Source organism: Heptranchias perlo, chromosome 7 (genome assembly GCF_035084215.1).
Source record: "Heptranchias perlo isolate sHepPer1 chromosome 7, sHepPer1.hap1, whole genome shotgun sequence".
Taxonomy (NCBI): Eukaryota; Metazoa; Chordata; class Chondrichthyes; order Hexanchiformes; family Hexanchidae; genus Heptranchias; species Heptranchias perlo.
The window spans coordinates 14,147,341-14,172,101 of NC_090331.1; the positions used below are offsets into that span (position 1 = coordinate 14,147,341).

At 44.2% G+C, this 24,761-nt stretch overlaps 1 protein-coding gene across 1 annotated transcript in view; it reads right to left on the reverse strand.

Annotated features, from left to right (window-relative positions):
- The window catches only part of LOC137323529 (contactin-associated protein-like 5), a 930,346-nt gene that overhangs the window by 463,903 nt on the left and 441,682 nt on the right, over positions 1-24,761 (reverse strand). Inside the window, exons 7-8 of the mRNA XM_067987099.1 lie at positions 15,947-16,090; positions 9,455-9,716 (exon numbers count right to left, since the gene is read on the reverse strand). Of these exons, the coding sequence (XP_067843200.1) occupies positions 9,455-9,716; positions 15,947-16,090 (406 nt within the window). The remainder of the gene's footprint in view (positions 1-9,454; positions 9,717-15,946; positions 16,091-24,761) is intronic.

The following is a 24,761-nucleotide window of genomic DNA, read 5'->3' on the forward strand; positions in this document are numbered from 1 at the left end:
CCTGAAAAGGAAGCAGATTCAATAATAACTTTCAAAAGGGAATTGGATAAAGAAATGCAAACAAAAAATTTGCAGGGCTACGGGGAAAGAACACGGGTGTGGGACTAATAGGGTGGCTCTTTCAAAGAGCTGGAACAAGCACAATGGGCCGAATGGTTTCCTTCTGTGCTGTATGATTCTACGGTCTCCATGTCCATTTATCAGAAGCACCTCTGGTTGTTTTTTATCCCTCAAACCCAGTGGCACTGAAGCATCCCAATTGCTGTTCCTTCTATGATCAGCTAATTTAGCACAGATCGGGAATCAATTTTTGGGACCTTTCTGCTTTGTGTGGCTGAGCTACCCTTCAGGGGAGCCTATAATTTTATATCTTCGACCATTTTTTCATGAATGGGTATCACGTAATGCTGAGAGGATAGTTTTAGTCCTGATGAAGGGTTACACTTGAAATGATCCCTTTCAGATGCTGGTTAACCTGCTGTGCATTTTCAACATTTCAACCGTTTTGAAAAAAATAATTATTTTGTTGGTGTTAATTTCATACAGTTTCTGTCTAATATTCCTTGTAATTTATTTTATATTGCTATACAAAGCTATGAATCTTGCTATGACACAATGTACAAGAGTAGAGCTAATTGATGCACTCATTATAGCATAGACTCCCCATGGGTGAGGAGCTTTAAACAAAGCTGTCTCACTCACACTGGTAAGGTTACACTTGCCCTAATCAGCAGTGCTTGCGATAACCATTGTACGTGCTCTGCATTTCAGAGAAAACTTTCTGGTGTTCTGATGCTGGGTCTATGTGATGTACTGGAATCTTAAGAGAGATTTTGGGTGAAATGGGCTGGAGGCAAAGCAATTCATCTGCTCTTTACCAAGGTTCTCATGCCAAGCTTACTTTGCAACCAATGTAACCTGGCATAGAAATTTGAACATAACAAAGACAGGAGTGAATTTGTTTATCTTCCTCTCGATCTGTTTAATTATTCATCTAAAAAGCCAGTGGGAGCAAAACTTGACCCACATTAACAATTTAAGTACTACTGGGACAGCTGGTGCTAGGACCTTGGAGACATCTTACTGTATTAGTGGTAGGATCTATCAGAACTCGAGTGCAAACAATGCATTACACAACTAGGGATAAACAGCAGAAATAACAAAAAAGTACTTACATATCTAATGTATATATGCACTAGTAGAATAAAAGGACTTATTGTGAAAGAAAGTAAATTGAAGGACAAAATCTTTTCTATTTTGTTTTACCCCTTGCAATTGCATCCTATCCCATTCAGGAAAATATGGCTAATTGACCTGAAGGATTCCATGGGCTTAGTTTTCCAAAGTAAAGAAACGGGTGGTTTGGGGGCGGGGGAGGGCATTGAAAATTGCTACCATTTCAGACCCGCCCATTTCTGTTTTTCCACTGGGGCGGGAAGAGGGCCGGGTGACCAATCCACTCCCCGGAGTGGGGTCGGGCCTTAAAACCTTTCAAGGAGGTTTCAGGCTTCCATTTTTCTCGAATTCCCGATTTCAACCCCAGGGGGCAGGGATTCCTGGGCCTTCTGTTTTACGCCTTGTGAAAGGAGGTGAGAAGGCCCGGGACTAACAGGTAGGTGCCTAGAAAGGCACAGCTTGTGGGCAGGAGTGCTTCCCCCGGTCCAACAAGACTGCCTGCACCACCTGCAACGATCGTGGACACCCGACCCCCGATCGCGGACCCCCCTTCCCCTCCCCCTCCTCCTCCGACCCCCGACCCTCCGCCCACTCTGATCCTCCGACCCCCGACCCCGATCCTTCCGCCCCACTCCAATCCTCCCACCGCCGACCCCTGATCCTCCCCCACACCGATCCTCCGACCCCCAACCCTCCCCCTCAGCAATCACGGACCTCCGCGATGACCCCCGATCCCGACACTGCCCCCCCCCACCCCGTGACTGACCCCAATCCCATCCTCCATGACTCACTCAACCTATGCCCACCCGTGACCCCATGCCCACCCATGGCCCCTGTGCTCACTCATGCCTCCCCCATCCATACAAATTGTAAACTATTTTACAACACCAAGTTATAGTCCAACAATTTTATTTTTAATTCCACAAGCTTTCGGAGGCTTCCTCCTTCCTCAGGTGGTGTGGACCCACACCAGGAAGCCTCCGAAAGCTTGTGGAATTAAAAATAAATTTGTTGGACTATAACTTGGTGTTGTAAAATTGTTTACAATTGTCAACCCCAGTCCATCACCGGCATCTCCACATCATCCATACAAACAAAGACTTACCTGAACACGTCCTCTCCCTGGCTGGTCTCCCGTCTGACTGAGACCAGCCTGTCAATCAGGCCAGTCAGTCGGACGGGAAACCGACAAAAAAAAAACGTCCTTACGTTAAAATCGTAAGGACGTCCAGGAAACCCATACTAACACCCTTCCCCTTCCCAGCTCGGTTTTAAAATTGAACCCCATAAGTTACCATTGTTCTTGAAGTCTCATGAAGTATTCCAATTCTTTCCTCTTTATATAAAGTACCACAACATTCTGCTTTTTACAGTATTATATTACAGTACTTTATTCCTACATTACAACATTGACTACACTTCAAAAGTACTTCAATGACTTTAAGTGCTGTGGGGCATCCTGAGCTCATGAAAGGCGCTATCTAAATACAAATCTTTTCTTCCTTTCTATTCCATGTAACGTCCAGCATTTTGATAATGTTGCTTTCAGAATTCTCTGGGATCGCTGCATTCTGTCACATCTGTAATCTACAGGCTTTACTTAAATAGATAACCAGGGAGAACACAGTCAAACTAGTGGTCGTACAGTGAAGCATGTAATAAAACTTCTAGCTGCCACAAGTAGCACCATCTCTGATGTTTCTTCATTAAATATCAGATCTCTCACAGCATTGTTTACAGTGAGTCAGAGGATATGCTAAAGTGTGACATTTGAAGTAAGAAAAATGGAACTTGCACTTGTCTGGCACCTTTTACATCCTCAAGGCATCCCAAAGCACTTAACAGCCAATATATTCCTTTCTTAAAAAAAAGTGTAGTCAGTATTGTTTTGTAGGGAAACACAGCAGCCAATTTGAGCACAGCAAGGTCCCACAGACAACAATGAGATTAATGGCTGGCTAATCTGCTGTGGCATTGGTTGGTGGGAGGAATGTTGTCCAGGACACCAGGAGAACTCTCTGCTCTTCTTTGCAAACATGACATGGGATCTTTAGGTCCACCTGAATAGGCAGACCTTGGTTAATTATTTCATCTGAATGAAGGCACCTCCGACTGTACACTTTGGTCTGTCCCCCTACTCCTCTGGCATCTTCTCTTCCTTTGAGTACTTCACCTTGTTTAAACCCCTCTCACCTCCTTTAAAATCCTCATTCTCTACTACCCACCCAAGTACCATGCCAAGTTTCTCACCGAGATATCGTCACTGCTTTCCTCCCTCAGCTTCTGCACCGAGCGACTTCTCATCCGTGGTGATTTCAACCTCCATCTCAACTCATCATGCTCTCTCTCCTCTGAGTTCACTGCCCCCCTATCCTCCCTTAATCTCTCCCTCCATATAAACACCCCTACCCATATTCACGGCCACCCCTTCGAACTTGCCATCTCTCATGGCCTCTCTACTCCCATCGTGTCCATCACAGATAAGGCCATCTCTGATCACTTCCTTGTATCCCTCTCCACACCCTTCCCCCTCCCAACCCCACTTCCTTTTGCGTCCGCCTGTGGAAAATACTCTCCTCCAAGTCACTTAAAACTGCACTTTCAAATTCCCAACTGTCCAACCTTTGGCCCTCCATTCATCATGACATTTCTGCAGCTACTGATTTGCTCAATCACACCCTCACCTCCACCTTTGATACCCTTGACCCCAGTAAAACCATTACTCTCTCTCACCCTGGTCATTCCCCCTGGTATGGCACTCACCACCACTCCCTTAAGGCCACCCTCATCTCCAACAAAAAGTGCGAAGAGTCCATGGACTTCTTTATCACTAGGATTAAGACCATCTGTTCAGCTGCCTTTGCTGCTTCCCTCCCTTCCCCTAGCCCACCAAGTCAAACTTCCCCTAAGATTCCCCCTGCCTTAGCCCTGAACTCCCAACTTTCTTTAGTTTCTCTCCTATCTCCCCTCATGCCGTCTCCGAGCTCATCTTGACCATGAGACTCACCTCCTGCTCCCTTGCCCCTATTCCCACCAAACTGGTGACCACCCAACTTCACTTCCAGGCCCCCATGTTAGCTGATATCGTTAACAGTTCTCTCTACTCAGGCACTGTCCCCCTCCCCTTCAAATCTGCCATCATCACCCCCCTCCTCAAAAAACCCACCCTTGACCCCTCTGTCCTTGCAAAGTGCTGCCCCATCTCCAACCTCCCTTTCCTCGCCAAAGTCCTTGAATGTGTTGTCGCCTCCCAAATCCGTGCCCATCTTTCCTGCAATTCCATGTTGGAATCCCTCCAATCGGGTTTCTGCCCCTGCCACAGCACTGAAACGGCCCTTATCAAAGTCACAAATGACATCCTATGTGACTGTGACCATGATGAAGGATCCCACATCATCGTCTTCCAAAGTCTCTCCTCCTTTGTCCAGTTGGGTGGGACTGCACTCACCTGGTTCCATTCTTATCTCAGAGAGTCATAGAGTTATACAGCACGGATAGAGGCCCTTCGGCCCATCGTGTCCGCACCGGCCATCAACCCTGTCTACTCTAATCCCATATTCCAGCATTTGGTCCGTAGCCTTGTATGCTATGGCATTTCAAGTGCTCATCCAAATGCTTCTTGAATGTTGTGAGGGTTCCTGCCTCCACAACCCTTTCAGACAGTGAGTTCCAGACTCCAACCACCCTCTGGGTGAAAAAGTTCTTTCTAAAATCCCCTCTAAACCTCCCGCCTTTTACCTTGAATCTATGTCCCCTTGTTATAGAACCCTCAACGAAGGGAAAAAGCTCCTTAGTATCCATCCTATCTGTGCCCCTCATAATTTTGTACACCTCAATCATGTCCCCCCTCAGCCTCCTCTGCTCCAAGGAAAACAAACCCAATCTTCCAAGTCTCTCTTCATAGCTGAAGCGCTCCAGCCCTGGTAACATCCTGGTGAATCTCCTCTGCACCCTCTCCAAAGTGATCACATCCTTCCTGTAGTGTGGCGACCAGAACTGCACACAGTACTCCAGCTGTGGCCTAACCAGTGTTTTATACAGCTCCATCATAACCTCCTTGCTCTTATATTCTATGCCTCGGCTAATAAAGGCAAGTATCCCATATGCCTTCTTTACCACCTTATCTACCTGTTCCGCCGCCTTCAGGGATCTGTGAACTTGCACACCAAGATCCCTCTGACCCTCTGTCTTGCCTAGGGTCCTCCCATTCATTGTGTATTCCCTTGCCTTGTTAGTCCCTCCAAAGTGCATCACCTCGCACTTTTCCGGGTTAAATTCCATTTGCCACTGTTCCGCCCATCTGACCAACCCATCTATATCGTCCTGCAGACTGAGGCTATCCTCCTCGCTATTTACTACCCTACCAATCTTTGTAGCATCAGCGAACTTACTGATCATACCTTTTACATTCATATCCAAGTCATTAATGTAGACCACAAACAGCAAGGGACCCAGCACCGATCCCTGTGGTACCCCACTGGCCACAGGCTTCCAGTCACAAAAACAACCTTCGACCATCACCCTCTGCCTTCTGCCACTAAGCCAGTTTTGTATCCAAAGTGCCAAGGCACCCTGGATTCCATGGGCTCGTACCTTCTTGACCAGTCTCCTGTGGGGGACTTTATCGAAGGCCTTACTGAAATCCATGTATACCACATCCACTGCGTTACCCTCATCCACACGCCTAGTCACCCCCTCAAAAAATTCAATCAAATTAGTCAGACATGATCTTCCCTTGACAAAGCCATGTTGACTATCCCTGATTAATCCTTGCTTCTCCAAGTGGAGACTAATTTTGTCCTTCAGAATTTTTTCCAATAATTTTCCTACCACTGATGTTAGGCTCACTGGCCTGTAGTTCCCCGGTTTTTCCCTACTCCCCTTCTTGAATAATGGTACTACATTAGCGGTTCTCCAGTCCTCTGGCACATCCCCTGTGGCCAGAGAGGTTCTGAATATATGTGTCAGAGCCCCCGCAATCTCCTCCTTTGCCTCACACAGTAGCCTGGGATACATTTCGTCCGGGCCTGGGGATTTATCCATTTTTAGGCCTGCTAAAACCGCCAATACCTCCTCCCGCTCGATGTTAATATGTTCGAGTATATCACAGTCCCCCTGCCGTATTTCTATGTCTACATCGTCCTTCTCCATAGTGAAAACAGATGCAAAAAATTCATTTAGAACCCCTCCTACATCTGCCGGCTCCACACACAGATTGCCATTTTTGTCCCTAATGGGCCCTATTTTTTCCCTAGTCATCCTCTTACCCTTAATATACTTATAAAACATCTTAGGATTTTCCTTTATTTTGCTCGCCAGTGTTATTTCATGGCCCCTCCTTGATCTCCAGTCATAGTCAGAGAATCACCTGCAAAGACTTCTATTCCCGCTCCCACACCATTACCTCTGGGATCCCCCAGGGATCTATCCTTGGCCCCCTCCAATTTTTATCTACATGCTGCCCCTCGGTGACATCATCTGAAAACACAACATCCAGATTCCACATGTACGCTGGCAACACCCAACTCTACCTCCCCACCACCTCTTTCGACCCCTCCACTGTCTTTGATTTGTCACACTACTTGTCCAACATCCAGTACTGGATGAGCAAAAATTTCCTCCAACTAAATATTGGGAAGACCGAAGCCATTGTCTTTCATCTCTGCTGTTCCCTAGTCACCAACTCCATCCTTCTCCCTGGCCACTACTTGAGGCTGAACCAGACGGTTCGCAAACTTGGCATCCTTTTTGACCCTGAGATGAGCTTCCGACCACATATCAGCTCCATCAACAAGACCGCCTATTTCTACCTCTGTAACATTGCCCATCTCCACCCCTGCCTCAGCTCACCTCTGCCCTTGTTACCTCTAGACTCATAGAATCATAGAATCATAGAAGTTACAACATGGAAACAGGCCCTTCGGCCCAACATGTCCATGTCGCCCAGTTTATACCACTAAGCTAGTCCCAATTGCCTGCACTTGGCCCATATCCCTCGATACCCATCTTACCCATGTAACTGTCCAAATGCTTTTTAAAAGACAAAATTGTACCCGCCTCTACTACTGCCTCTGGCAGCTCGTTCCAGACACTCACCACCCTTTGAGTGAAAAAATTGCCCCTCTGGATCCTTTTGTATCTCTCCCCTCTCACCTTAAATCTGTGCCCCCTCGTTATAGACTCCCCTACCTTTGGGAAAAGATTTTGACTATCGACCTTATCTATGCCCCTCATTATTTTATAGACTTCTATAAGATCACCCCTTAACCTCCTACTCTCCAGGGAATAAAGTCCCAGTCTGTCTAACCTCTCCCTGTAAGTCAAACCATCAAGTCCCGGTAGCATCCTAGTAAATCTTTTCTGCACTCAACTATTCCAATGCTCTCCTGGCCAGCCTCCCATCTTCCACCCTCCATAAATTTGAGCTCAACCAAAACTCTGCTGCCAAAACTCGCACCAAGTCCTGTTCCCCCATCACCCCTGTGCTCGCCAACCTACATTGGCTCCCGGTCCGGAAACGCCTTGATTTTAAAATTCTCATCCTTGTTTTCAAATCCCTCCATGGCCTCGCCCCTCCCTATCTCTGTAACCTCCTCCAGACCCACAACCCTCTGAGATCTCTGCGCTCATCCCATTCTTGCCTCTTGCGCATCCCCGATTTTAATTGCTCCACAATTGGCAGCCTTCAGCTGCCTCGGCCCTAAACTCTGGAACCCTAAACCTCTCCGCCTCTGTACCTCTCTCTTCTCCTATAAGATGCTTCTTAAAACCTGACTCTTTGCCAAAGCTTTTGGTCACCTGTCCTAATATTTCCTTATGTGGATCAGCATCAAATTTTGTCTGATAACACTCCTGTGAAGCGCCTTGGGAGACCTTTTACTACGTTAAAGGTGCTATATAAATGCAAGTTGTTGTTATTGTTGTTGTGCGGCACTCCCTCCCAGTATTGCACTGAAGTGCACTAAAGCAAACATGCAGGTGCAGCAAGCAGTTAGGAAGGCAAAAGGTATGTTGGCCTTCATTGCAAGAGGATTTGAGTACAGTCGCAAGGATGTCTTATTGCAGCTATACAGGGCCTTGGTGAGACCGCACCTGGAGTATTATGTGCAGTTTTGGTCTCCTTAACTAAGAAAGGATATACTTGGATATACCATAGAGGGAGTGCAGCGAAGGGTGACCAGACTGATTCCTGGGATGGTAGGACTGTCGTATGAGGAGAGATTGGGTCGACTCGGCCTGTATTCACTAGATTATAGAAGAATGAGAGGGGATCTCATTGAAACATATAAAATTCTGACAGGGCTGGACAGACTGGATGCAGGGAGGATGTTTCCCCTGGCTGGGGGTGTCCAGAACGAGGGGTCACAGTCTCAGGACATGGGGTAGGACATTTAGGACTAAGATGAGGAGAAATTTCTTCACTCAGAGGGCGGTGAACCTGTGGAATTCTCTACCACAGAAGGCTGTGGAGGCCAAGTCACTGAATATATTTAAGAAGGAGCTGGATAGATTTCTAGACACAAAAGGCATCAAGGGGTATGGGGAGAGAGCGGGAATATGGTATTGAGATAGAGGATCAGCCATGATCATATTGAATGGCGGAGCAGGTTCGAAGGGCCGAATGGCTTACTCCTGCTCCTATTTTCTATGTTTCTATGTTTTCTATGAAGTATCAATCTAGATGAAGTGCTCAAGTATGATGAGAAGCAAGTGCGACTCTTGCACGAAGTGTTTGTTACACGCAAGACGTTTAATGCATTATAAACATGACACACATGCTCCCCACAAGATAAGCTAAACACGCTTTTCATCCCAACCTATCTAATATCATCCATCCAGAACAGCAACCTTACTATCTCCCCATTATAGCATCAACCTGTTCCTTAAATGAGTCCAGTGTGTTGATCTCAACCATTGTTCCCAACAACTGATAATTTCTGCACAATTGGGTACAACATTTCCATATAACCGTATATTTTTATAATCATTAAATGTCAGACAAATTCCCTTCCTTTAATCTCGTCTGTTTCTCTTCCTCTAAAAGTTAATCAAACTACTGATAATCTTTTCCTTCCTCTAGACTCTAATCTTCTTCTTCCACTGAACTGTAATCTCCCCTTTTCCCTCTCAACTCTAATCTTCCTTGACTCAGTGTGCTGTGCTTCAGAAGATAATTAGCTGCTTAAAATGACTTGCCTTTGGAGATAAGTGTTTCTTTTTATTCCTAACAATTCCTCCCGCTGTCACGGATGGCAGCAAAATTGACTATTGCAATTACCTGTGGTGATGTCAGCTTGGCTCCATGATAATTTATGAACATTTATTTTCAGCTTCCCCTTGTTGAGGTAAATCTGTAGAACTCCAGATGCTTCATGGAATTGGTTGTACATCAGCAGACCATCCTTGTTCCAGGTGCGGAATTGGAAGCTGACAGACAGCCCGTCCATTTGAGGCTTCCCGGGCAGCAGCAAGTAACTACTGGAAGTCATGAACGTGACTGGGACGATGTGCGGCTCCGCGCAGGAAAATGTCACGTTCCCCTGGAAGAAAGGGTGGGGGGGGTCAGAGAACAAACAAACTTAACAGCAGAATAATATTCAAGTTAAACGTTCCAACCTCTTTGGAACATGGGAACAGGAATAGGCCATTCAGCCCCTCGAGCCTGTTCCGATTAGACCAGTGATAAATAATGGCCCAGAATTTGCTGGAGCAGGACATCTCATGGCTTGCCCCATTTGTTTAAAAGGTTAACGGGTTCTGATTACCGATCAATATAAAAATATCGGCTCAAATGTTACAATTGGGCTTGTAATGCAGTTTACAGAAGAGAAGGCACAATTCTTGCCTGTGACTCAATAACTAGAAGTATTCTGTCCATTAACAAAACTCAAGATTATCCCTGGCAGCCTTCAGAACTATTTCAAAGCAAAGAATCACTCGTTTGATTTTTAGATTAGACTCTTGATAAATATTATAATTGTAGCTTTTGTCATTGTAATCACTCAAAATTACGCCCAGAGAGACTATAAAATGGGATAAAATGACAAAGCACTTGGAGAAACGAGAGTTGGTCTGGGCAAGTCAGCACTGACTTCTAAAAGGCAGGTCATGCTTGACCCACCTTCAGAACTCTTTGAAGAAATAACCGAGGATGAATAAAAGAAAATGGCAAGAGGATGCGGTTTGTATGGATTTTCAATAAGCATGATAAAAGGTACCAGCTAAAGGATTTATGGCTCATGGAATAAAAGGGAAAGTAGCCACGTGGATAGAGATGGCTGGAAGGCGTGAAACAAAGAGCAAAGATGAGAACAAAACAACAGAAAATACTGGCAACGCTCAGCAGTTAAGGCAGCGTCTGTGGAGAGAACAGATAAGTTGCCATTTCAAGTGTGGACCCTTTGTCAGAACTGGAAGATATTACAGATGAACAGCATTTAAAAGTGAACAGAGCAAGGGAAGGAGAGTAGAAAAAGACGCACACACACACACACACACACACACACACACACACACACAGAGAAGGTATAGAAATAAAAGATATGCACGAGTCATGAAGAACATGCAAATAGCTCCAGAGGTGTGGGATAAGGCAGGTGAAAATGGAAGCACAGCAAACTGACAACACAGGCACCAGTGGCCCTGGAACCTGGGCAGAAAAAAAAGCACCAATGGTTGAAGTCAATGGGGAGAGGTGTATAACGGGCGGCTGATCCAATTTACACTATCGCCCAAAGTTACAATTGCCCCCCCACTCTCATTAGAAATAGTAAACAAGCTACTTCACATATTTATTTCACAAGTATGACCGAGCATTCTGAATTAACTTGACTTCAGTGACATGCAGATGGGTTCAAGAGAATTTTCAAGCCAACATTCATTTTACTAAGTTGTGGGTTGAACTAGCTGGAACAATTTGACTGTGACTATCTAATTCCAGATCCTGAATGCTCACATTATTTTTTACTTTCCAGTAAATAGAGAAAACACAATAGTTGTGTTTTCCCCCAAACTTCTCATTTGTAATTATTCAGAGTTACGGAACAATCAATAACACACATCGTCCACAGCATGAGAATGATATTACAAAGAAGTCTTCGATCACACACACTGAATTACAAAAGCAACTGGACAGCTTTAAGCACTATGTTATGAGACAGATTTATTTGTACTGAAGCAACAGATGGTTCAAAGCCAGGGGATTCAAGCATCTAACAATAAAGTAAAAACGATGATAGCAGTAGCCAAAATATGAGAAAGAGAGAGAATGAAGGGCAGAGAGAGAGAGAGAGTGAAAGGAAGAGTGCGAGCGAAAGAAAGTGAGATAGAGACTGAGTGAGTGAGTGAGTGAGTGAGTGAGTGAGTGTGTGTGTGTGTGTGTGTGAGAAAGAGCAAGAGTGAACACAAGAAAGAAAACACAAGCGAAATATCATTCATACATCTGATCTTATGTTACAACTTAAAAGTGCAACTGTTTCCATAAGCCATCTGAAAGCTTTGGTCCAGCTACAGTCCAATGGCATCAATGAGATTAATAAAATTGGGCAAGGATTTAACATAGATTAAGGCAGTCAAGGGACCACTCAGAAACAATTAGGCAGATTGGAGGGCTCGGGGAAACACCGCTCCTCAACGAGGTGTGAAGATGGGTTCCCTGAATCTCTAGCTTCTGTTGAATTCCATGAGATCAATCCCTGCATCTGAATGAGTAAGCCCAAGGCTCGCCTGATATTGGGTCTCGGGCCTCATTTAAACGACACTGGCAAGCTGGGGACACGTACTGGGCTTCCACAGGCAATTTGCCGGTGGAGAGACCTAGAATACCGTGCTGTTGCATCGCTGACTGTGACCCTCAGCTAAGTCATTAAAAGGGGAATGGAAGGCGGCTTGGAGGGGGGCAACCAGGACGGTGGTGGGGGGAGGGGGGTAGTGACCGGGAGAGGGGGATGACTGGGAGGTGGGTATAGCTGGCGATCGGGGGAGGTGGTGGCACGATCGGTGAAGCCGAGCTTGCAATCGGAGGGTGGAGGGGGCGCGGTCTGTGGTGGATACGGTGGCTGGCAGCGGCCAGTGGTTTTAATGTGGAGCTGGGAGGAGCACTCCTGCACCTCCTGGCTCCAAATTCAGGTACGAGTTTTTTTCTTGCAATCTTACCTTCTTGGTAGTGGCTGTCCCTTTAAGGTGCCGGCTGTGCTCAAAGTCATCTTGCACAGGGGGTCTTAAACAGGTGTAAGGTCCCTCGTTTGCATATGCAAAGGGACCCGAGACTGTTTCAGGGGTGGGCACCGGACGCCTTTTTTTTGCTTATACCAATATGGCGGCCGGCGCGCTACAGGCTCGGAATGAGCATGTGCTTCCTGCCCACCATATTGAAGTCTTAGGCGCCTGTTTAGCACCGGCGCCATCAAATTTCTAGGCCCATGCGTCTGGACTGCATCTATGCATTGCATGAGGAAAGTGATCAATATAGCATCCCTTCCATGGGTCAAATAGGATCTTGGTAAAGTGTAATAAAACATTACTGAACAGCATGATTTTATCTTCTTTCCATTTTCTGCCTTCCATTACATCCCACGTCATTCCTTGACCATCAGGGTGGGTTCCCAGTCCTATTCCCGTGTTACTCTTGAGTTGGCCATGAGTAAATGGACAAAAACTGTCCAGCTACAATTCACCCTCTGCCCGTTCCACCCTTTTTATGGGGAAATATCGATTTCACCAGCTCTGCCTGACAGCACGGCTAAATTCAGGAACTGCCTCATCGGGAATCATGTGGTTTAGTTCGCACTTTACCATAGGGCCAGATCGTTTGAGCTACAAGGTTATCGCATAGTGCAGTAAATTTTGAAACACACTAGAATGTAATAGATTCTTTTGGATTAAAAGATGTTCTCAAAACATCTGTTACATACATTCAGTTTGATGGAAGACTTTTACTGTACCATGGGACTACCTGAATCTGGACTACCTGAATCTTTGATCGATAACTCCACAGTCCCACTGCTGACCATTGACTCGTACAGGAATATGAGATTCTTGGCAGCACGCTGATAATCTGACATTTATTCAGCGCACATCCATGGCAGAAGTGAAATGATATCATTTATGGCAACATAGCATGGCAACTCTTCATGACAACTGCAACTGGCAGCCACATAATCAACCATAGTTGATTAACATTTTAATGGGTGATTAATCATAATAATTAAATTGCTTTGCAATATGCTATCATGTACAGCTGAAATCATTGGTGACTGACATTTGGCATCAGTCATGGGGGGGGGGTACCGTCTAAAGATGTGGGAGTGAAAATAAGATAAAACTTATACAACAGAAATGTAGGCAACGCTTAGCAAACAAATGATTGATTAATGGTGACAATCAATTACATAATGAACAATTGCTGCAGACTTGCTCCTCATAAAATTGAAGCAGAAATCATTTAAAACCACATAAATTTGATAAATTGTTTCTACCCAGGGGACGGATGGGAAAGGCAGCAGCTCCTTTGTTTCTGTGCCAGTAATATTGAGATGATTGACATGGCCATGCGGGAGTTTAGAAGAAGCTCTCTGGAGTTTAGAAGAATGAGAGGTGATCTCATTGAAGCGTATAAAATTCTTAGAGGGCTTGACAGGGTAGAAGCTGAGAGGCTGTTTCCCCTGGCTGGCGAGTCCAGAACTAGGGGTCATTTCTCAAGGTAAGGGGTTGGCCATTTAGGACCGGGATGAGGAAAAATTTCTTCACTCAGAGGGGTGTGAATCTTTGGAATTCTCTACCCCAGAGGGCTGTGGATGCTTTTTTTTTATTCGTTCATGGGATGTGGGCATCGCTGGCAAGGCCAGCATTTTTTGCCCATCCCTAATTGCCCTTCAGAAGGTGGTGATGAGCCACCTTCTTGAACTGCAGCAGTCCGTGTGGTGAAGGTTCTCCCACAGTGCTGTTAGGAAGGGAGTTCCAGGATTTTGTCCCAGCGGCGATATATTTCCAAGTCGGGATGGTGTGTGACTTGGAGAGGAACGTGCAGGTGATGTTCCCATGAGCTGGCTGCCCTTGTCCTTCTAGGTGGTAGAGGTCACGGGTTTGGGAGGTGCTGTCGAAGAAGCCTTGGTGAGTTGCTGCAGTGCATCCTGTAGATGGTGCACACTGCAGCCACTGTGTGCCGGTGGTGAAGGGAGTGAATGTTTAGGGTGGTGGACGGGGTGCCAATCAAGCGGGCTGCTTTGTCCTGGATGGTGTCAAGCTTCATGAGTGTTGTTGGAGCTGCACTCATCCAGGCAAGGGGAGAGTATTCCATCACACTCCTGACTTGTGCCTTGTAGATGGTGGAAAGACTTTGGGGAGTCAGGAGGTGAGTCACTCACCACAGAATACCCAGCCTCTGACCTGCTCTTTTAGCCACAGTATTAATGGTCAATGGTGACCCCCAGGATGTTGATTGTGGGGGATTCGGCGATGGTAATGCCATTGAATGTCAAGGGGAGGTGGTTAGACTCTCTCCTGTTGGAGATGGTCATTGCCTGGCACTTGTCAGGTGCGAATGTTACTTGCCACTTATCAGCCCAAGCCTGGATGTTGTCCAGGTCTTGCTGCATGTGGCACGGACTGCTTCATTATCTGAGGGGTTGCGAATGGAACTGAACACTGTGCAATCATCAACGAAAATCCCCATTTCTGACCTTATGATGGGGGGAAGGTCATTGGTGAAGCAGCTGAAGATGGTTGGGCCTAGGACACTGCCCTGAGGAACTCCTGCAGCAATGTTGCAATATATACTCAATCGTTGAGTATATTCAAGACTGTGATTGATGGATATTTGGACACTAAGGGAATCAAGGGATATGGGGATAAGGTAGGAAAGTGTGTTGAGGTAGAATATCAGCCATGATCTTATCGAATGGCGGAGCAGGCTTGAGATAGCTTATGGTCTACTCCTGCTTCTATTTCTTAGTTCTTATGCCATAGACATAATCAGGTTAACTATTGTTTTGAAAAATAAATTTATTCTCCAGACGTGGGCGTTGCTGGCATTCATCGCCCATCCCTAGTTGCCCTTAGAAGATGGTGGTGGGCCACCTTCTTGAACCACTGCAGTTCGTGTGGTTGCAGTGGATTGCTACAACTCGAGTATCTTGCTAGGCCACTTCAGAGGGCAGTTGAAAGTCAACCACTTTTTCATGATAAATTTTCTGCTCGTCAAGGTAATGGATATCTTTGGAAAAAGAGTTTCCCATTTCAGGCACTTTCAGCCAATATCAAAGCTCTCCTAGTTCAGCTCTAGCACGGAGTGTAAGACTTTCTACATTGCCCTAAAGATGTGCCTTAGTCCCAACCTCCGACGTTTACTCCTACTGCACTATTGTGATATTTTCCTATTTCCCACACCAGCCAGCTAGCGTCCCTGCATGAGTTTGCCAAATGAGGGTCAATTTTGTGCTGTGGGCCAACATTGATTAGGAATTGTATTATTATCTGGGTGAATTTTTCCGGCATCAAACTAAGATCATTACCGAGGGACAAGTTACCTTCTCCCTAGCATCAATAGGCTGGCTAAGCAGATAGAAGATAACTCATCTACAAGCAGAGAGTGTTTATCGGATTTGCCTAATTAAAATGATATAAAATAAAATGTACCTGTTTTCCATCAAACTCTATTGCATTCAGCTGTATCTGGTTTCATCATGATCAGTTCTATAGGCCGCAGTTTAATTTTTAATTCAGTCCTATAGATAAATAGCTTCTCTTTTCTGAACTGAAAGAAGCAACTTACCACAATGTGTATCTGAGGTTTGCGTCTCTTGGCCAGATCAATAATATTCACTCCGTTGTAATAGAGATTTTCAATGCAGCCATGAAAGTTCTTCCTCAGAAATGTCACCGATTTGCCTGGAACTGGAATGCCTCCAAAGCTGAGCTTTGAAAGATAAAAGAATAGATAAAGAGGTTATTATGTTATTTGCTGATAATGGAGAAGAAAAAAATCATTGTGGCAAGGAATCAAGGTTTAAATGTGTTCAGATCAATAACAAACTGTTTGTGCTTTAAAGTGTAATGGTGCAAAGCAAGCTTTTGTCCTTTGTTCCTGTGTAATGTTTGCACCGTTGCCAACACTTGCAGTTCTCAAAGGCCATCCTGAATCAATGTCCAAGCGGGACTCTTGAGATAGCGCCAAAGCAGCATCTCCTTCAGCACTACTTCAATATTCCCATTTGCCTCTGGAAATCACAAGTGCTAGTAACATTGCAGGTGGCATAACACTAAGGTGCATCAACTGTAACAATGATGTGACTCATCTAACTCTGCTTATTCAACCCTACAACTCTCCGAGATCGCTGTGCTCCTCCAATTCTGGTCTCTTGTGCATCCCCGATTTTCTTCGCCCCACCACTGGCAGCCGTGCCTTCAGCTGCCTAGGCCCTAAGCTCTGGAATTCTCTCCCTAACCCTCCCTACCTCTCTCTCTTCCTTTAAGACGATCCTTAAAAGCTACCTCTTTGACCAAGCTTTTAGTCACCTGTCCTAATATCTACTTCGGTGGCTCGGTGTCAAACTTTGTCTGATAACGCTTCTATGAAATGCCTTGGGGCTTTTACAATGTTAAAGGCGCTATATAAATGCAAGTTGTTGTTGTTCTGAGGAGTAGAAGAGGAGTTGAAGATTTCACACTGAAATGCCAATAGGCATGACAGAACTTTCCCACCACCAAAAACACTGGTAAACATTATACCACTGTGACTCACCTTTCCATCATCTGAGGCCCTTGGAAGACTTGGTGTAGCTCTGGGCACTATGCATGGGTTGCCTGGTTGTAATATGTTGACAGTTTCAATTGACTTATGTTATACTCATAGACACGGACAATTTAAATGTGCACTTTGAAGTATGCCTGCATCTAGATTTTTCAAGCTGAACATACTTGCTGGGAAGCTCCTCCATCACAGATGCACAATTGTGGCCACACTGCCTGTGTGAGTAATTTATATATTAAAATTGCTTCAAATATGGCACACAATGTCACCCAGGGAAAAACTGATTTAAAAAAATTAATTGTTCTTAGGATGCGGGTGACACTGTCAAGGCACAATTTATTGCCCATTTCTTGTTGCTCTGAGGCTATTCAGCGTCAACTATGTAATGAGAGACTGGAGTCACAACCAGGTAGAGGTGGTAGGTTCTTCCATGGTAGTGCCTCTTCCTTCCCTCCTACCTTCTCCAATTCCATGCTCATTATTTCTTCTAACCTGTACCTCACTTCATCTTTATTCCATACTCTTGGATTTCATCTCCCCCTATGCTCACCAAATTCATGTTGTCCACAAACTCCACTATCTTCTCCCTAAACCCTCTTCCCTCCCAGCTCTTGACCTCCTCAACACATTGCTTGCCAACATCATCCCTCACACCGCCACAATAAAATCACCCCTCTCCTTAAAAAAAATGTTAAACCCCACAATCCTCTGAAAACTCCTGTTCCATCTCTAAAACTTCCTTCAACTTCAAAGTCTTAGATTGCATTATTTCACAACTATGTGGTCGTCTCTCTTACCACTTCCTGTTTGAGACCCTGCAATTGGTCACGGCCTCACCCACACCGCTCGTCAAAGTCGATAATGGCATCCTCGGTGACTTGGATCTAGGTTCTGTACCTCAGCACATCCCTCTTGACCTCACCTCTGTTTTTGGCACTGTTGTCCATTCTACTCTCTTTCAATATCTCTCCTTGGTCGTCTACCTTCATGGCCCTGCTCTTTCCTGGTTCTATTCATACCTGTCCCAACAATGACACTACAAATCCTCCAATGGTTTTTCCTCCTATCCCCACAGAATGACCACTGGTGTATCCAAAAGCACAGGATCAGGCTCTGTATGCATGCTGGTGATTCATGTTTGTGTCTCCTCTCTTGATTTCAAAGCTCTGGCTCGGGTCTCCTACTGTCTGTCTGACTTTGTCTTACATGAGTCAAAATGTCCTCCAGCTTAATGTAGGCAAAATTGAAACCATCCTTTTGGTTCCTATCAGCTTCTACATGCCACTGCCCTCGACTTTATCAGTTTTCCTAAGGTGGGTGGTTTTACCTCAGGTGGTGCAGAACCCGGACATGCTGCCTTATTGATCTTGAGCTGAGTTTCCAATCTATATCTGTTCTGTGACCAAGACCACAACCTTCCACTTCCCCTCTCCAATCCTACCTGTCTCTCCATCACTGTCACTGAGACTCTAATCCATGCTTATTTCATCTCAAAATTAAACTTCTCTAATGCGCTCCTAGCTAGTCTCCCTGCTTTCACCTTCAATGAACTATAACTCATTCAGGATGCTGTTGCCTTTGTCCTTACCTGCTCAAAGCTCTGCAGTTCTGTAACATCACTCCTCACAATGCTACACTGACTCACCTTGCTCCTATGAATCAATGTGAAGATCCTTATTTCCATTTCAAAAGGCTCCACACCATCACCTCAACCTAGCTCAGCCCTATTTCCCTGCTGATACCTTTGCTTGTCTAATACTGGTCTATTCCCCGCTCTGTTGCAATTCAGTCCATCATTCTGAGCTGCTGTTTCAGTATTATGCTTCTGCCCTCCGAGATCTCTGAGCTCCTCCAATTCTGGCCTCTTGTGCATCCCTGATTTCCTTTGCTCCACCATTGGTGGCTGTGCCTTCAGCTGCCTAGGCCCTAAGCTCTGGAATTACCTCCCTAAACCTCTCCGTCTTTCTACGTCTCTTTCCTCCTTTAAGTCGCTCATTAAAACCTACCTCTTTGACCAAGCTTTTGATCACCTGTCCTAATATCTCTTTATGTGTCTTGGTGTCAAATTTTGTCTGATAATGCTCCTGTGAAGCACCTTGGGACGTTTTACTATGTTAAAGGCACTATTTAAATTCAAGTTGTTGTTGCTGTCACCCTCTGGAACTCCTTCCCAATATCCATCTCCCTTCCCTCCTCTTCCCTGCTTTCAAAAGCCTATTAAAGACTTGTCTCTTCAACTGCTCTTTCAGGCCTTCCTCTTAACTCCATTCGACATGTTTGCTTCCTTCCTGCATGCCACCCACTTTAGTAGCAAATCTGTGAAGTGTTCAGAGAAATCTTTCTGATGCAAGTTGGCGTTTTTGTCCTTGTAATGTTAAGTTCTCCTTTCATTCATTTCTGCAGCACACAAGTGCAATATAGAAGCAGTTCCCTTTCTATGAAGAGCGCGCACAAATAGAACAGCCAGAAGTGCATAGAACCTTGAACCTAACAAGATTCTATCTTGTAGAATGTGTTAGTTCAAAAAAGGGTTTAAGGATAAACCCGGCAACTAAGGCCGGTCAGGTTAACCTCGGTGGGGAAACGTTTAGAAACGATAATCCGGGACAAAATTAATTGTCACTTGGACAAGTGTGGATTAATAAAAGAAAGCCAACACTGATTTGTTAAAGGCAAATGGTGTTTAACTAACTTGATTGAGTCTTTTGATGAGGTAACAGAGAGAGTTGATGAGGACTTTCAAAAGGCATTTGATAAAGTACCACATAATAGGCTTCTCAGCAAAATTGAAGCCCTTGGAATAAATGGGGCAGTGGAAGCACGGATACGAAATTGGTTAAGTGACAGGAAACTGAGAGTAGTGGTGAATGGTTGTTTTTCGGACTGGAGGAAGGTATACAGCAGTGTTCCCCAAAGGTTGGTACTGGGGTCACTGCTTTTTTTGATATATATTAATGACTTGGATTTGGATGTACAGGGCACCATTTCAAAATTTGCAGATGACACAAAACTTGGAAGGGCAGTGAACAGTGAGGAGGATAATAATAATCTGCAAGAGGACATAGACAGGCTGGTGGAATGGGCGGACACATGGCAGATGAAATTTAATGCAGGGAAGTTCAAAGTGATACATTTTGGCAGGAAGAACGAGGAGAGGCAATGCAAACTAAATGGTGCAATTCTAAACAGGGTGCAGGAACAGAGATACCTCAGGGTAATAGTGTACAAATCTTTGAAGGTGGCAAGACAGGTTGAGGAAGGTTAAAAAAGCATACAGGATCCAGAGCTTTATAAATAGAGGCATGGAGTACAAAAGCAAAGACGTTATGTTGAACTTTTATACAACACTGGTTCGGCCACAACTGGAGTACTGTGTCCAATTCTGGGCACTGCACTTTAGGAAGGATGTGAAGGCCTTAGAGAGGGTGCAGAAAAGATGTACTAGAATGATTCCAGGGATGAGGGACTTCAGTTAAGTGGATAGACTGGAGAAGCTGGAGTTGTTCTCCTTAGAGCAGAGAAGGTTAAGAGGAGATTTGAAAGAAGTGTTCAAAATCTTTAAAGTAAATAAAGAGAAACCGTTCCCGTTGGCAGAAGGGTTGAGAACCAGAGGACACAGATTTAAAGTGATTGACAAAAGAACCAAAGATGACATAAGGAAAATCTTTTTTATGCTCTGGAATGCGCTGCCTGAACGGACGGTGGAAGCAGATTCAATCATAGCTTTCAAAAAGGAATTGGATAAATATTTGAAGGGAAATAATTTGCTGGGCTATGGGGAAAGAGCAGGGGAATGGGACTGACTGGGTTGCTCTTACAAAGATCCAGAATGGGCTCGATGGGCCGAATGGCCTCCTCCTGTGTTGTAACCATTCCATGATTCTATGAAGTTAAACTGATTTTAACACAGCAGATTAAATCCATCCCTCACTACTTCAAACTCTACTTCAATATTCCGCACGCACTGTCAATACTTCATAAATTAAATTACACAGAGACACGCCAACCACTATCACAGATTCAGCTATTCAATTCAACCGTATATTGAGTTTCCTTTCATTGAAAACTTCCTCTATAAATCCAAATGTTTTAGGGAACCCAGAGGAAATATGAAACCGACTCAGATCTAAAACAAATAACCTCATTATATTTCAATAAACTTGTCAAAACAAATCAACTGTGTTGGCTCTTTAGGGGTATATATACACAATATAATAATGTGCGCATGTACAAACACAAGAAAGCTTATTAATGATATCCTGGAATGTATGTCACTGCGAGCAAATTAATCAACTTCATCCCAGTGTCTTGCCATTTTGAATTTACATTTCATTTTTCTTTACTTACATAATTATTCCACATTAATGGACCCCTACATATTATCCTATATTTTTGGAATCTAATTATTTATTTGGTTTCAGACTAGCTACATGAAATTAAAATTGAATTATTTGGTTTCTTTTCATTTTAAATCACTTGAATATGTATATTGGAGAAGAACAAAGGAACAGGAGTAGATCAGTCAACCCCTCGAGCCTATTCATTCATGGATGATCCGTACATCAACCCCACTTACCCGTCTTTGATCATAAACTTTGATACTACTTATCCACTTTTCCCTTAAAAGGTACAATGGTCTCTGCATCAACTATTCCCTGTGGCAAAGCATTCTATCCTCTAACAGCTTTCTGCATAAAGAAATTTCCCCTAACCCCTCTCAGTGACAATTTTAAATTGATGATCCCTTGTTACTAGCTCCCCAACCAGAGAAAATAGTTTTTTCCCCATTCACCCTTTCAAAACCCTTCATAATTTAAAAAGTTCCATTAAATCTCTTACCCAGCTTTCTGCAGTGGAAATAGTCCTAGTATCTAAAGGGTTCGAGGATATTTCAACTCATTACACCGTCACATCTTTAATTTGCTTTCTGTACCCCACCCCATCTCTGTAACCTCCTTCAGCCCTACCACCCTCCAAGAACTCTGTGTTCCTCCAGCTCTAGCCTTTTCCTTCACCCCACCATTGGCGGCCATGCCTTCAGCCGTAGAGGCCCTAAGCTCTGGAAATCCCTCTTCGTCTCTCCACCTCCTTAAAGACGCTACTTAAAAGCTACCTCTTCTGACCAAGCGTTTGGTCCTAACGTCTCCTTCTTTGACTCAGTGTCAATTTTTAGTCTGACTATGCTCTTGCGAAGCACCTCGGGGAGTTTTACTACGTTAAAGGTATTATATAAATGCGAGTAGTAGTAGTTGTAGTAGTAGTAGTAGTAGTTGTTGCTGTTGTTGTTGAATGATAATACTCCTGGTGGAGTCAAAGTAGGAGTTAAATCCAAAAACAAGGCCAAAGAAAATACTGGGGAAGGAAAGTGCAGGAAATAAGATGTTTTCCAACATAAATATCGCCCAGTTATTTTTCATGCCTTTAATGAAAAAATGATTAGAACTGACTACTTCATATTGACTTTTTTTAAAAATGTCAGATGCAGGCCTCTGGTGGCACCATTTAATTTGCTGACATCACAGTGTTGATGCTTGTACAGGGAAATAAAGCTTTTTGTAACCTGTTAACATCAGGCTGACAATCAGTCCAGCTGTTCCTGCCAATCCTTTTTAATGCCCATACAGCTGATTATCAGCCTGGTTTAGGGGGCTTCCCTGTGATAGACATCATCCCACCCTTAAATACAAGGTACGCTTATGTGTCATTTTTTTCCCAAGATCTCTTCCCTTTTCGAGGGAGAGAAAGAGAATATAAATGAATGGAATGGCTCTAAATCTACATCCTACAGCTTAGTGGTTTGGAGCATTAAGAATATGAACATTAATTAAAATAAATGAATTCACTTAAAATACATATTTTTGAAAGAATATGGATAGTACGTACGCACAGAACTTGATCCATGATTAAGTGAAGTGCAAATGTTAAATCTTATCTATTCTACTTTGATGTATTTCATTTTTCATCCTTTCTACTCTATTCTCAATGCACCGTACACCACCGCACGCTGCAAGGCAAAGCAGGTGACCTGGTTCCTAATGAGGTCTCTGTAGCTTCCAGTTATTTATCAGCTTTCACATAACAATGCTGCACATAAGAATGTGTAGGTAATGGACAGCAAGCAAGAGTTCGGAGGAAGAATCAAAGGAGAATTACTGAAGGTCAGGTCAAAGAGAAAGATTTCGAAGAGGCCTTTGAATTTTGAGGGAAAAAATGCAACAAGGGATTTCGAAAGAGTATTCCAGAGTGTGAGGATGGGATAGCTGAAGGGACAGGAGAATTTTACAGTAGGTAGCATCAAAGCAGTGGAGGGTACGGTTTGGGAAATGGGTTTGGCGAAGGTGACAGAGGCAGGGTGAGACGTGCATGTGGAGGGATTTGTAAACAAAGGCAAGGAGTTTGTAATCAATATGTTGTGAATTGGAGAGCCAACCTGCTATTCATAACATCATTTATAGTTTTTACCCGGCTCCTTTACAAAATTAGGAGATTTCTGAGAATGTGACTGTCCTGTTTTCCATTAAAATAATTTCAACCTTATAATCTTAGGTGTTGGTCTCCATGAAGGATTGCTACATGGTTAAGTGTTGAGTGTCAGTTGGCTCAGTGGTAACGCTCTTGCATCCAAGTCAAAAGACAGCGGGTACAAATCCTACTGCAGAACATAAGCACATAATCTAGGCAAACGTTCCAGTACAGAACAAAAGTGTTCTGCCTGTCAGAGATGCTGATAAGACATGAAACTGGGGCCCTGATTCTCTGTTCAGGTGGATATACAATATTCCATCACACTTTTTCAAAGAAGATCACAGGTTTTTCCTTGTATCCTCGCCAATATTCATCCCTCAACCAACACACCAAACTGATGATCTGGTCATTCATGTCACTGCTGTTAGTGGGATCTTGCTGTGCACAAATTGGCTGTACTGTTCATCTACAAAAACAACAGTGATTGCACTTTCATAAAAGTAATTAATTGGCTGTGAAACACTTTGGGATGTCCTGAAGATGTGAACAGCGTTATATTCTATCTTTCTTTTCAAAAAGCTTAAGGCAGTGGTTATCAAGGTTAAACCTGGAGGAGGATAAATAATTGGTTGAGAAAGAAACAGCTGCGATTAGTTAAAGGAAGTCTCCAGGCTCTGGGCTTTTACTTTTCATAATCTACACAAACAACCTGGATTCAGAAATAAAGTACAATTTGGTGAAATCACTAATATGATATTAAGCTGGGGGCAAGAAAACAGTCCATTCATAGCCAAGCAACCATGGAAGCACCTAGATAAAATCTGGAAAGAAATTGGAATTGGGCAGATGAAATCAATACAGATGAAGGTGCAAGGCATTACACGTTAGAAGAAAGAATGGGACAAACACGACCGGTATAGTGAATGACCTAGAGGAGTGGCCGAAAGATATGGGTGTGACAGTAGACTTAGCATATTTAATCAGTGCAGGGCAGTAATCAGCAACAACTTCTATTGTCATAGCACCTTTAGCACAGAAGAACATCTCAAGGCTTTTCATAGAGGCATAATTAGACAAAAGTCGATGCCAAGCCAAAGAATGAGGGATGACCAAAAGCTTGATCAAAGAGGTAGGTTTAAAGAGGGTCTCAAAAGGAGAATAAGGAGGTGGAGGCAGATGCAATTCCAGACCATGGGGGATAGATGGCTGAAAGCACAGACGTCAATGGTAGAGCAAACGGTTTGGCACTAAAGGCCAGAAACAGAGGAACAGAAAAATTTGGGAGCGTTGTAGGGCTGGGGGAGATTACAGACATAGGGAGGGGAGAGGCCATGAAGGGATTTAAACATAAGGATGAGAATTTAAAATTTGA